Here is a 14629-nt window from a genome sequence, read left to right as displayed (position 1 = left end):
AGTGTCTCGGTTCCTCGGTTCCGCCCGGCTCCCAAGCTAAGGAGGAGGTCCGAGTCCCGCCCAATCTGAAGGCGGTGCCAGCGGAGTACCATGACCTTGCGGACGTGTTCAGCAAGGATCTGGCTCTCACGCTTCCTCCCCACCGCCCGTACGATTGTGCCATTGATTTGGTTCCAGGCAGTGAGTTCCCGTCCAGTAGGCTGTACAACCTCTCACGGCCGGAACGCGAATCAATGGAGACCTACATCCGGGACTCATTAGACGCCGGGTTGATCCGGAATTCCACCTCACCGATGGGCGCTGGTTTCTTTTTTGTGGGTAAAAAAGATGGCGGACTTCGTCCATGCATTGATTACAGGGGGTTGAATGAGATCACGGTTCGCAACCGATACCCGTTGCCCTTGTTGGATTCAGTGTTCACCCCCTTGCATGGAGCCAGAATCTTCACCAAGCTGGATCTTAGGAACGCGTACCATTTGGTTCGGATTCGGAAGGGAGACGAATGGAAGACGGCATTTAACACCCCCTTAGGTCATTTTGAGTACCTGGTCATGCCGTTCGGTCTCACTAATGCTCCCGCGACCTTCCAAGCGTTGGTAAACGATGTCTTGCGGGACTTCCTGCACCGGTTCGTCTTCGTATATCTAGACGATATACTCATCTTTTCTCCGGATCCTGAGACCCATGTCAAGCATGTACGTCAGGTCCTACAGCGGTTGTTGGAGAACCGTCTGTTTGTGAAGGGCGAGAAGTGTGAGTTCCACCGCACTTCTTTGTCCTTCCTGGGGTTTATCATCTCCTCTAACTCCGTCGCCCCGGACCCGGCCAAGGTTGCGGCGGTGAGAGACTGGCCCCAACCCACAAGCCGTAGGAAGCTGCAACAGTTCCTCGGCTTTGCTAATTTCTACAGGAGGTTCATCAAGGGCTACAGTCAGGTAGTTAGCCCCCTGACAGCCCTGACCTCTCCAAAAGTTCCCTTCACCTGGTCGGACCGGTGCGAGGCCGCGTTCAAGGAGTTGAAACGGCGCTTCTCGTCTGCACCAGTTCTGGTGCAGCCCGATCCTAGCCGCCAGTTAGTGGTTGAAGTGGATGCCTCGGACTCAGGGATAGGAGCGGTGCTCTCCCAGAGCGGGAAGACCGATAAGGTCCTTCACCCGTGTGCCTATTTTTCCCGCAGGTTGACCCCCGCTGAACGGAACTATGACGTCGGCAATCGGGAACTCCTTGCTGTGAAAGAGGCCCTCGAAGAGTGGAGACATCTGTTGGAGGGAACAGCCGTGCCATTCACGGTTTTCACTGACCATCGGAACCTGGAGTACATCAGGACCGCTAAGCGTCTGAACCCCAGGCAAGCCCGCTGGTCACTGTTCTTTGGCCGTTTTGACTTCCGGATTACCTACCGCCCCGGGACCAAGAACCAGAGATCGGATGCATTGTCCCGGGTGCACGAAGATGAGGTCAAAACGGAACCGTCGGATCCCCCGGATCCCATCATCCCGGAGTCCGCTATCATGGCCGCCCTCACCTGGGACGTGGAGAAGACCGTCCGGGAGGCCCTGACCCGTGTCCCGGACCCCGGAAACGGACCAAAGAACAAACTATACGTCCCACCAGAGGCCAGGGCCGCAGTCCTAGACTTCTGTCACGGTTCTAAGCTCTCCTGTCACCCGGGGGTGCGAAGGACCGTGACAGTCGTCCGGCAACGCTTCTGGTGGGCATCCCTGGAGGCCGATGTCCGGGATTACGTCCAGGCCTGTACCACCTGCGCCAGGGGCAAGGCCAACCACCAGAAGACCTCAGGGCAGCTACAGCCACTGCCCGTGCCTCATCGCCCCTGGTCCCACATCGGCCTGGACTTCGTCACGGGTCTCCCGCCGTCCCAGGGAAACACCGTCGTCTTCACGATAGTGGACCGTTTCTCCAAGGCGGCCCACTTCGTGGCCCTCCCGAAGCTTCCAACGGCCCAGGAGACAGCGGACCTCCTGGTCCACCACGTCGTCCGTCTGCATGGTATACCATCAGACATCGTCTCCGATCGCGGTCCCCAGTTCACCTCACACGTCTGGAGGAGCTTCTGCCGGGAACTGGGGGCCACGGTCAGCCTCTCGTCTGGGTATCATCCCCAGACCAACGGGCAAGCAGAGCGGGCGAACCAGGACTTGGAGCAGACACTACGCTGTGTGACAGCCGCGCACCCGACGGCCTGGAGTACCCACCTGGCCTGGATCGAGTACGCTCACAACAGCCAAGTGTCATCAGCCACCGGCCTCTCCCCGTTTGAGGTGTGCTTGGGGTATCAGCCCCCCTTGTTTCCGGTGGTCGAGGGAGAGGTCGGTGTGCCCTCGGTCCAGGCCCACCTACGGAGGTGCCGTCGGGTGTGGCGTGCCGCCCGCTCTGCCTTGTTGAAGGCCCGGACGAGAGCGAAGACACATGCAGACCGGCGGCGGGCCCCGGCTCCCACGTATCGTCCTGGGCAGGAGGTATGGTTGTCCACCAAGGACATTCCCCTTCAAGTGGACTCCCCCAAGCTCCAAGACCGATACATCGGTCCCTTCAAGGTCCTCAAAATCATCAATCCCGCCGCAGTGAGGCTTCAGTTGCCGGCCTCGCTGCGGATTCACCCGGTATTCCACGTCTCCCGGATAAAGCCCCATCACACCTCACCCCTCTGCACCCCGGGTCCGGCACCACCTCCTGCCCGGATCATCGACGGGGAACCGGCTTGGACCGTGCGTCGGCTCCTCGATGTCCGTCGAATGGGTCGGGGTCTTCAGTACCTGGTGGACTGGGAGGGGTACGGCCCCGAAGAACGCTCCTGGGTGAAGAGGAGCTTCATCCTGGACCCGGCCCTCCTGGCCGACTTCTACCGTCGCCATCCGGACAAGCCCGGTCGTGCGCCAGGAGGCGCCCGTTGAGGGGGGGGTCCTGTTGTGTGGGCCGCTGAAGAGGAGGTACTGCTGGCCCACCACCACCAGAGGGCGCCCTGCCTGGAGTGCGGGCTCCAGGCACCAGAGGGCGCTGCCGCCGACGAGGGCTGCCAGGGTGACAGCTGTCACCCATTACTGGACACAGCTGACTGCACTCAGGACGGAGGTATATCAGCAGGACAGCGTCTCCACCTCAGGGCCGAGATATCGCCTTGAGATTAAGGTAACCTTCTCTGCAAGCTCATATTGAAGACTCTGATAAACCTTGGTAAACCTTTTCAGGACAGCTGACTACAGAAAGCTACTTGCTTGGATAAGTACTCACCTTTCCTGCTTCATTGTAACAAGAGGTGGAGGCGGCTTCTCCCCTCTCCGTCTACTGGGTGCTGTCGCATCCATACCTGTGTGTTTGTGCTCTTTCCCGCCAGCAGTACCGGATCCGACGAGCGGAGGCAGTGGCCACCTGGGAATTCGGGACTTGGCGGTTCCAGTACTTCTGGGGTTCGGTGGCAGAGGAAATCTGGGTGGTTCCGGTTCGACTAGGACGGACGCCTCCTACCTTCGAGCCTGCCCACACGACACCAGCAGATTTCGGCTTCAAACTCCAAATTATTAATTGTTGTATTGGTTGTGCTCTTTTCACAACAGTAAAACTTGTTATTCACCTTTCTCCATTGTCCGTTCATTGCGCCCCCTGTTGTGGGTCCGTGTACCTACACTTTCACAACAGCTTCGCTCTCAGACTGCAGGCTTACTTGTAGTTCCTAGGGTTTGTAAGAGTAGAATGGGAGGCAGAGCCTTCAGCTTTCAGGCTCCTCTCCTGTGGAACCAGCTCCCAATTCAGATCAGGGAGACAGATACCCTCTCTACTTTTAAGATTAGGCTTAAAACTTTCCTTTTCGCTAAGGCTTATAGTTAGGGCTGGATCGGGTGACCCTGGACCATCCCTTGGTTATGTTGCTTTAGACGTAGACTGTGTTTCATAATTATTGTATGGCCTTGCCTTGCAATGTGGAGCGCCTTGGGGCAACTGTTTGTTGTGATTTGGCGCTATACAAGAAAAAAGTTGATTGATTGATTGAAGGACAACAGTAGAAACCTACAGTACACTGAATGGACAGACTAAAGAGAGAGAAAAATCTCAAGAGGTTCTCTAGAGGCTTTCAAATACCTGTCTGGTACTGCAGGGAATATCCAGTGATGATCCCATTGGGTTCTGCTGGCAGGTCCCAGTCGACGTAAATAGTATCCAGATGTCGCTGTTGGATCCTGAAGGATTTAGGAGCAGATGGCACTAGAAAGGAGACAAAAAAATCAAACCATATAAGCTTTGGATATCATAACTGAAATTGTGCTTGTGTTAGGAAGGGGATACAAAAAAGCTCTGAATTGTTACCCATTTACTGTTATGAGGGTTTTACAACTTGCATCTTCCACAAATATTAATCCAAATGTACATAAATCCACAAGAGATTGAATAATTAAAGGTTCACACACTACTAGCTTTTAACAGTATAGTTCCTTTAGATATTTTTAATACCATTTGTCATAAAAAGTATTTTCTTCAGCACCACTATGATTTTGTTTCCTAATATTCAAATAAAGGTCCCATAATCTTATATTGCCAGTACGGCCAAAACGGCCCTTGTTTGGAAACAAGTTAGAATTATGATCCACATGGGTTGAAACACAGCAACAAGACTCCACAATACTTTTTTGGTGGAGAAGTCATAGATGACGTGAGGATGGATGGGTTATGATGCTGAAATAGTAAACTTTGTCAGCATCAGGGCTGACAAGTCTACTTATAATACACCAGTGTTGGCCTTCTCACTTGCTCTTTTTTTTTTTTTTTGGTTATGTCATTTGTAACAAATATCACAAGTTGCACTTTTTTGAGCTTTCCTTTTTAGATATGGCTGCTTGATAGGAAAATTTGAGAAGCAACCTTTTTTTTACTAGTGTGTTTGGGGTCATTGTCTTGTTGAAACACCCATTTCAAGGGCATGTCCTCTTCAGCATAAGGCAACATGACCTCTTCAAATATTTTGACATATCCAAACTGATCCATGATACCTGGTATGCGATATATAGGCCCAACACCATAGTAGGAGAAACATGCCCATATCATGATGCTTGCACCACCATGCTTCACTGTCTTCACTGCGAACTGTGGCTTGAATTCAGAGTTTGGGGGTCGTCTCACAAACTGTCTGCGGCCCTTGGACCCAAAAAGAACAATTTTACTCTCATCAGTCCACAAAATATTCCTCCATTTCTCTTTAGGCCAGTTGATGTGTTCTTTGGCAAATTGTAACCTCTTCTGCACGTCTTTTATTTAACAGAGGGATTTTGCGGGGGATTCTTGCAAATAAATTAGCTTCACACAGGTGTCTTCTAACTGTCACAGCACTTACAGGTAACTCCAGACTGTCTTTGATCATCCTGGAGCTGATCAATGGGTGAGCCTTTGGCATTCTGGTTATTCTTCTATCCATTTTGATGGTTGTTTTCCATTTTTTTCCACGCGTCTATGTTTTTTAATTTTTTTTTTTTGGGGGGGCCATTTTAAAGCATTGGAGATCATTGTAGATGAACAGCCTATCATTTTTTGCACCTGCATATATGTTTTCCCCTCTCCAATCAACTTTTTAATCAAACTACACTGTTCTTCTGAACAATGTCTTGAACGTCCCATTTTCCTCAGGCTTTCAAAGAGAAAAGCATGTTCAACAGGTGCTGGCTTCATCCTTAAATAGGGGACACCTGATTCACAGCTGTTTGTTCCACAACATTGACAAACTCACTGACTGAATGCCACACTACTATTATTGTGAACACCCCCTTTATTTACTAATAGCCCAATTTCATAGCCTTAAGAGTGTGCATATCATGAATGCTTAGTCTTGTTGGATTTGTGAGAATCTACTATTTACACTGAATCCCCCAAATAAATGCCTTACCAGCAATAAAATTACCTCTAATTTTGCAATATACCACAGAAATAAATATACTTTTATGATAAGTTGATTTCACCATAATGTAACCTTAACTAATTTTCTTGCAAACAGTAATTTCAATAAAATTACCCCATCTGAATAAACTTTTCTTTAGGTTTGCTGAACATTTCAATTGAGAGGATATCATGGGCTATGAATGACTGACAAGTTTTATTATGATCAGTGAATTAACTGTTGAGAAACACACACAAACACACACACACACACACACACACACACACGAAAGCGGTGTAAGCAAATTCAGTGCAATCTTTAAAACTATGTTATTTTCAGCAGCAATCAAACACTGACTTTCAATTGCAGTTTTAAACGTCTGTGTTGCAGTATAATAAAGGAATAAAACAAAACTCTTCAATGCAGTTTGATGGCTGCTCCATGCACTTTGATCTACACACTGAAACAGCTACTGTGATGTAGATAATTTGCAGCCTGTGGGGTTGTGTGATTGAGCAGTGCCATAAGCATAATTTGATCCCGGCCATCACCAAGTTTGAATGGCTTTTTCCTCTTGATAAGATTAACCATCACGCCTTGTGGATGTCATCTTAAACTTTTATGAGTAATAAACAGGCATGTGGAGCTGTCACGCAATAACAATGCATGTGGATGTAGTTTGAACAATGAAAGGAGTTGTGAAATAGAAATGTTATAAAACAATGAAAATAAAGTACGGCAACAAGAAAGACAAACAATAAAATATGATAGTTATGATAGCTGTAGGTGAAACAAACCAATCTAAAGTGCTTTGTAGAAGACAATTCCACAACAAAATTTCTGAGATGATACATCTCCCAAGAAAGTATCAAAAGGCGCTCTTATAGAAAGTGTATTTTTTTGTTTCACAAAACACAACCTGCGTATTCCAGGGGTTTGAGTTAGCTCTTACCACCTTCAGGTGTTGAGAAGTGTATATTATTACTGGCCGGGCCTTCGAATCGATTGTTGGCCACCACGATGTACATCTTATAGTTGCTGTACGGATGGAGATCAGTAAGGACCCCTGACGGCTCCGGCCCATTCTCTGCGAAGACTCTAGACATCATTGCTCTGCTGACTCTGAGCCACCTCAGTTGGCTGCTATCCCTCCAGTAGTACACCTGTGAGAAGCAACACATCCAGTGTTTTGATGTAACTGTGCTCCAATAAATCAGTGGACTTAAAATTTTGATAAAACATTATATTGTAAAGTGTTGACGGTTCAGGGGAAAAAAAATAATAATATGACCCCCAGTATCCAACGACCTTGACAGAGTTACTTAAAAATTTTGAATTTAAAAACAACAACAATTTTTTTTTTCAGAAACGTTAATACATTGTATGATTAATCAGTTATATATACTCATGGTAGACTTAATTTTTGGTTTGACTCTTAAGAGGCTAAAAGAGCAAAAAAAAAAAAAAAAAAAAAAAAAAAACAGCAACAACAATAAAAAATCCTAACATTGTTAGAACTGTCAGATCTTAATTTTATTGTATCCCATTATAACCACCATCATATATAATGCATCCTTAATCAATTCTTCTTCTGGCTGCTTCTCTAAGGGGTCGCCACAGCAGATCAGCCATTTCCATCTCACCCTGTCCTCTGTATCTTCCTCTGTCACATCAACCACCTGCATGTCCTCCCTCAGAACATCCATAAACCTCCTCTTTGGCCTCCCTCTTCTCCTCCTGCTTGGTGGCTCCATCCTCAGCATCCTTCTCCCTATATACCCTGAGTCCGTCCTCTGCATGTTCAAACCATCTCACTTTCACCTCTCTGACTTTGTCTCTAAACTGACCTGAGCTGTCCCTCTGATATGTTCGTTCCTAATCCTGTCCATTTCTCGTCACTCCCAAAGACAATTGCAACATCTTTAGCTCTGCCTCCTGTCTTTTTGTTGGTGCCACAGTTTATGCATGCTCCATTTTTCCCTATACCTCCCTTCCTGCCCCCCATCACACACCCCATCCCGGCCACCGCTCACGCTACCCCTTTCCCCTCCGGGGGCAGCGCGGTTTTTGGCTGCGGCAGGACCACGTTCCCCCCAAGCTAGCGGCGGCGCGACCCCAGTTGCAGCGGCCTTCACCCACTTTGCCTCAATTCTGATGACGGACTGCCTCAAGTTTAGTGCACATAAACTATGTCAAATGTATATGTGTTGTCTTTAATTTTGATGTGTGCCATTATTACGGTAAACAAGTAATAATTGTGAATTAATTGCTGTATTCTGAAGTAATTGGAGTGTAAATGTAATTGCCCTTTTTTGGGATCAATAAAGTTGTCTGAAGTCTGAAATCTGAAGTCTCTAAGACATACAACATAGCTGGTCTCACTACTGTTTTGGAGACTTTCCCCTTCGCTCTTGCAGATATTCTTCTGTCATATTTTTCCACCCACTCCACCCTGCTTGTACTCTGGACAGTTGAGTCCAAGTATTTACACTCATCTACTTTCATCAGAGCAAACATTGCATTGTAGTTCTGTTTCTTGGAATGAAACCATATTGCTGCTCACAGATCTTCACCTGTTTTGCAAGCCCAGTTTCTACTACTCTTTCCCATAACTTCATGCTGTGATTGATCAGCTTTATGTCTCTGTAGTTACTGCAGCTCTGCACATCACCCTTGTTCTTAAAAATAGGATTTTATTAAACAATCTGGTTAGAAACTCCACTGCCATCTCTCATAGACATTTTCACGCCTCCACTTTCATGCCTTTCCACTTGTCATCCTCTTCATTGCTGCCCTCACTTCATTCTTACTAATCTATTGCACTTCCTGGTTTACTCGTTCCACATCATCTAGCCTTTTCTCTCTAGCCTTCACTCTCTCTCATTCCTCAAAATATTCCTTCCACCTTCTCAACACACTCTTCTCGGTTGTCAGCACATTATCTTTTGCAACTTTTACCACCCTAACCTGCTGCACATCCTTTCCAGCTTGGTCCCTTTGTCTGGTCTTTCCAGAGATGTTCAATTGGATTCATTTCTGGGCTCTGGCTGGGTCACTCAAGGATATTCACAGAGTTGTCCTGAAGCCACCCCTTTGATATCTTGGCTGTGTGCTTCGGGTCATTGTCCTGCTGACAAATGAACCGGTGCACCAGTCTGAGGTCAAGAGCGCCGTGGAGCAGGTTTTCATGTAGGGTGTGTCTGTACATTGCTGCATTCATCTTTCCCTCAATCCCTCATCTTGACTACCATGTGCCTTTTACTAAGAAGTGGCTTTCATCTGGCCACTCTACCATACAGCCCGGAATGGTGGATTATTGCAGAGATGGTTGTCCTCCTGGAAGGTTCTCTCTCCACAAAGGAATGCTGCATTCATCTTTTCCTCAATCCTTACTAGTCTCCCAGTTCCTGCCACTGAAAAACATCCCCACAACATGATGCTGCCACCACCATGCTTCACTGTAGGGATGGTAAAATCAAATATCACCTCCCCTTCCACATTCCTGTCCTTGATACTATATCTACCCATTACTTCCTTATCACCTCTGTTCCCTTGGGCAACATTCCCATTGAAGTCCGCTGCAATCACCACTCTTTCATGCTTGGGTACACTCTCCACCACCTCATATAACTCACTTCAGAAATCTTCTTTCTCCTTTGTCTCACAACCTACCTGTTAGGGATATGCACTGATGATATTCATCATCACCCCTTCAATTTCCAACTTCTCACTCATCACCCTGTCAGACACTCGCTTAACCTCCAACACACTTTTAACATACTCTTCCTGTAAATGACCCCAATACCATTTCTCTTCCTATCCTCACTATGATACAACCACCACGCCCTTTTTTATCCCAAGTGTTACTTCAAATACAGTTCTATTTTCTAAACTGCAGCAGCTATAGGTTTTCCAAGGAACACAGAACGTTCAGAATGACCAGTACATATTTGGGAGGGTCATAGAAAAATGTAAAATTTCTATTTTGATATTTTTTATTTCATGTCAGCCAGCTCTCTCCCTTTACTGGCCTTTTCCCTCTCTGCCAGCATTCAAAGTCCCAACTCTCATTTCTACCGTTCTAGACGTTTCTGGACACGTACTCCTCTTCTTCTACTTATTATTAATCTTGGCTTCGACTGATCTAGTATGGAAAATCAGTTTGTACACTGCATCTTTATTTTGGCTTGTTTTACGCTCGATGCCCTTCCTGTTGCAACCCTTCTCATTTATCCGGGCTTGGGACTGGCACTCACAATGTACTGGTTGTGCACCCCATGTGGCTGCTTTGCATCCTTACTCAAAAATAAACTTAAATACATTATTTTACTTGCACTTTTTCTTTTTATTTCAAAAGGGCAACAGTGTCCTTCCTTGGTGTTTGTGGACTTTCCAGGAGTTCACACTTCTTTAGTTATATGTGGTTACAAGGACTCTCTATATATGTGGTAACGATGCTGAAAATGGCTCGGTATACTCCATGATGTTGTAAACAGTTCACTGCTATGAGTTGCTGGATCCTGGTATCCAGAGCTGCATTGCTTGGGATGGTATTTTAGTACCAGTGGTACACTAAGGAGATTGCTTATGTTCTTTTGGGAAGATGCCGGAGACTCCTGCAGAACTGAGCTATAACCACATACTAGTTGTTCCAGGAATTTTCAGAATTCCCACTAGGTTGCATTATAGCTGACCTACACAAAGGTAGCGGGGATCCAGTGTGAAGGCAGAGTTTCTGATTTCCTGTAAGTAAATTCTGGGGTTTGTGAGGATGGTATTCTGGTCTTCTTGTATGGAGTTGGTGGTGTACAAGGTCAAGTGGTTCAATGACTTGGTTGCTTTTGTCAAAGTGTATTGACATGGTCTTTGCAGATGATGATGATGTGGTCTTTATGGAACTAATGATGTTTTATTTACAGCACTTGAGAAGCTAAGCGAGTCAAAGTCTCTGGGTTTGCAGCAATCCTAAGATCCAGGCTGGCCATGACCGTTATGTCCATGTATGACAAATCAATGTGTCTGCATGTTGTGAGAGTATCAAAATTGTTGACAAATTTAATCATCTTAGCAGTTCCATACATGTGTCTGGAACCTTGGCTTATAAGGCTGAGAGACATCTGGGAAGAGAACATAGGACTATGAGGTCGATGAATAGAGCTATATGGCAATGATGAGATCTCTGCAGGAGGACGGGGATCCCTGTTTCTGGAGTCTTGGTGTATGTCTTACTGTATGGTTGTGAGAACAGAACTCACCAATGACCTAAGACTGTGATTGGATACCTTTGGTACTACATCACTCCAGAGACTACTTGCATACAGATGGAATGACTTTGTATCAAACAAGCAGTTACTTAAATGAGGCATATTACTTACACTGTGAGGAAACTGTGGCCATGTGGCGCATTTTCCAAAGGTTGATCCAGTGCACAGGTGCTTCAGTGCTATGGACCACAGCAACTGGAAAAGGCCAAAAGGACCCAACATTTCATCTGGCTACGGCAGACAAATGGCTGCTTGTGGTAAACATAGATAGACCAGTGGCCTACTTGGGTGGTTGCCAATCATTCCTAGGGTGATTCCATAGGATGGTGGATGTGGTGACGTGCAACAGTTGTGCGTAGCCTACTGTCAGACCTGACATTATAATCTGCTGTCAGTTTCTTGAGACTATTGTTAAAATAATCTATGCTTAATTTTTCTTGTCAACAAGCATCAACAAAAACAATATCATTGCATAATACTACACAGCAAAATCACCAGTGTAAAATTAACACTGGCAGTGCCTATATGAGTCCACACTGGGTCAGTGAAGAATATCTAGACACCGTCAATGTTAATTTAACACTGGTGGTTTTGCTGTGTACATTGCATCACAGCACACAGACAAGCCGTACCTTGTATTCTTTTAGTTCTCCCATAAGTGCGTTGCGGTTCACTGGGTCCCAGTGCACAGTCACCTGGGTGCTCTCTATGTCAGACACTCTCAGGTTAAGTGGAGCAACTATTGGGCCTGTGGAACACAGAGACAGTGCAGTACATTTTGTTTGTTAGCAATAAATCCCAAATTACGCTAAATTATCAGCAAACATCTCATTATGAATATAAAAAAAGCAAGAAGCACAATTTAACTTTAAGATACTGATCAGTTAATGTTTCTAGAATTATTCGTGCTTGCCAGCCGAGCATTTATTCTGTTGTCTTTTCCTGAGGAAGAACAGGCAACTACTCAAGTAAGGCCTATATAGGCACTGAGACCTTTGGTCTCATTGCTCATCTCCAGATTTGGTTGTGTGAAGCAGATGATGGGATGCCAGTCAATGCAGGTTACTTCCTCAGCTAAGGCTGGTACCCATTTACAGGTAGGTGGACTGAGACAATGCAGTGAAGCGCCTTGTCCAAGCAGATACACAAGTAGCATGAGCGGGATTCTAACCCAGGCCTACATATTCTCAGGCCAGCTCCTTATCTGCTCAGCTACCAACTCTGTGCATGACACACCTACTAAACAAATATTTGAGATGTTCAACAGTCATTACTTTTACAACATCACTGCACAACTATAGCCCTGTGACAGACTGGTGTCCTGTCCAGGGTGTACCCCACCTCATGTCCTATAACTGGTGGGATAGGCTCCAGCCCCACCGTGACCCTTAGATAGAAAGAGATGGGTGGATAGACAACCATATCACAGAGAAAACTATTTATTGCTATCAGATTTAGATACTTACGGTCTTCTCCAGAGTAACCAATGACAACAGGGGACTCTGGGCCCAGCCCAAAGTCATTCACAGCTTGGACCTTAATCTCATAAGGAGTGAAGGTATCAGCATCGTAGATGTAATATTTGAGCCATTTAGTGGTGGCATTCTTCCACTCCTCCCTGGAATCTTTCCTTCGCCACCACACCAGATATTTCAAGTGCGGCCCATTCCACTCTCTGTAGGTCAAAGGCTGAGGACCACAAAAGACAGGGAAGGTTACTTTACACTTACCAACACACAGTTTAGCAATCATTTTAGTGTTGTAGCAACTATAACAGTCAACTTAAAGATACCAGGATAAATTTGAAAATGTTGGTTGCAGTAATTACCTCCCAGCTGATCTCCATGTTATTTCTCCATGTACCCACACCTTTTACATTCCTTGGGATGACATCTGGAGCTGTGTGGGAACATAAATGCTGCAGTAAGAGTAATGACCTTACACTGGAGATGATAGATGGCTTTTAATTTGTCATTTTTGACAACATGTGCTTTGAAGTGTCAAACCTACGTGCACCGCTGCTCTGGAAACGCACCGATGGACGACTGGGACGACTTGACCCAATGGCATTCATGGCGATGACCCGGAATTCATAGTAGGAGAAAGGTGAAAGATGTAGGATGACAGAGTTGAGGTTCCCAGGGTACGTTGAAAGGTTTCTCCATTTACCAGGCAGCCAGTCATCCTCATCATACTGCACTAAGTAGTCTGTAGCAGAACAATGCCTTGAATCTTGAAGAACAACTGTCTAATAAAATACTGTACTGCCAAAATATTACTAATTATAATCCCCCCCCCCAAAAGATGACTTTTGTTAAACCTGTAATGGGGCTGTGATTACTGTCTCCAGGAACCCAACTTAGTCTCACAGTGCGCTCATATGGATCTGACAACTCCAGATTGGTGGGAGGATCAGGACGATCTGCACATACATGTACAAATAATTAAAAGGCTTCACATGTTTAACAGTTACTGACATGTCATTTACTTTAAACGTGCCATACCCATCACCAACAGGCGTGCTGACACAGACTTCTGGTCCAGTTCGGTCTTGATGACACATGTGTAATCACCCTCATCTCCTCTGTTCACATTAATGATGACAAGATTTGATTCATCCAGAGAGACTCTGGTGAATTCACAGAACATACAGTAAGTGAACAACATCTTTAAACTTACTGGGCTGAGGGATTTCAAACTAAAGGAAAACCCTTTTTGTTTTAATATTTTCAATTCATGTTTTATTGAAATCACAGAAAAGGAATACACTGAAGCCACAACATACAGGATTACACTGCACAGGTATATCACAGGTAAAAAAAAAACAACGAAAAAACAAAAAACAGCTGGGGCAAAAGAAAACAAAAATGTCTAAAAAAAAAATCCACATACCAAAGAACAAGTTTCATATATAAAACAAAACATGAGAATATTTTAATAAAATCCTGAAAGAAACAAAATACCATTGTAATTATAATACCATATCTTCAATTAGTGTTTACTTATACCGGTCCTTAAATCAATATGCTGTTTTAGTTTTAGTCCTATATTTAAATATTCTATAAATGGATTCTCAATGCCAGCACGTTTATACTTTTTAATGTAGTTCAAGCAAATTGCTTGTTAAAATTCAGATTTCCTTACAATTCATAAAACTGTTTTCTTTGAATACAGTTGTGAAAACATTTAGTACACAACGGGTTGCAAGCGTTCAGGTTTTGTGCATTACTGAATTCAGTCTTTGTTTTAAACAAAATTGGTATTATGGACAATCTGTTTCTGTATACAGTTCTAATAACTATTTTTTGCTAATATTGTGACTGGATAAACAGCATTAAACCACTCAAAGTGGTAACTCAAGCTGCTACACATTCCCAAATAACAACACAACAAAACATTTACTTCAGGTCTTAATGTTGACAATTTTGACTGGAGTGGAACTATACCATTCCCAAAAAGTGTACATTTAATGCCAGATTTAATG

At 45.2% G+C, this 14629-nt stretch overlaps 1 protein-coding gene across 1 annotated transcript in view; it reads right to left on the bottom strand.

Annotated features, from left to right (window-relative positions):
- nfascb (neurofascin homolog (chicken) b) overlaps positions 1 to 14629 on the bottom strand; it is a 56554-nt gene that overhangs the window by 6650 nt on the left and 35275 nt on the right. Inside the window, exons 14-21 of the mRNA XM_034172914.1 lie at positions 13650 to 13774; positions 13466 to 13567; positions 13156 to 13353; positions 12974 to 13044; positions 12612 to 12834; positions 11778 to 11893; positions 6834 to 7044; positions 4099 to 4221 (exon numbers count right to left, since the gene is read on the bottom strand). Coding sequence (XP_034028805.1) covers positions 4099 to 4221; positions 6834 to 7044; positions 11778 to 11893; positions 12612 to 12834; positions 12974 to 13044; positions 13156 to 13353; positions 13466 to 13567; positions 13650 to 13774 — 1169 coding nt within the window. The remainder of the gene's footprint in view (positions 1 to 4098; positions 4222 to 6833; positions 7045 to 11777; positions 11894 to 12611; positions 12835 to 12973; positions 13045 to 13155; positions 13354 to 13465; positions 13568 to 13649; positions 13775 to 14629) is intronic.

Source organism: Thalassophryne amazonica, chromosome 6, assembly GCF_902500255.1.
Source record: "Thalassophryne amazonica chromosome 6, fThaAma1.1, whole genome shotgun sequence".
NCBI classification, from domain to species: Eukaryota; Metazoa; Chordata; class Actinopteri; order Batrachoidiformes; family Batrachoididae; genus Thalassophryne; species Thalassophryne amazonica.
Note: the sequence above shows the minus strand (reverse complement) of the source record. Positions and strands in the feature narration are given on the sequence as shown.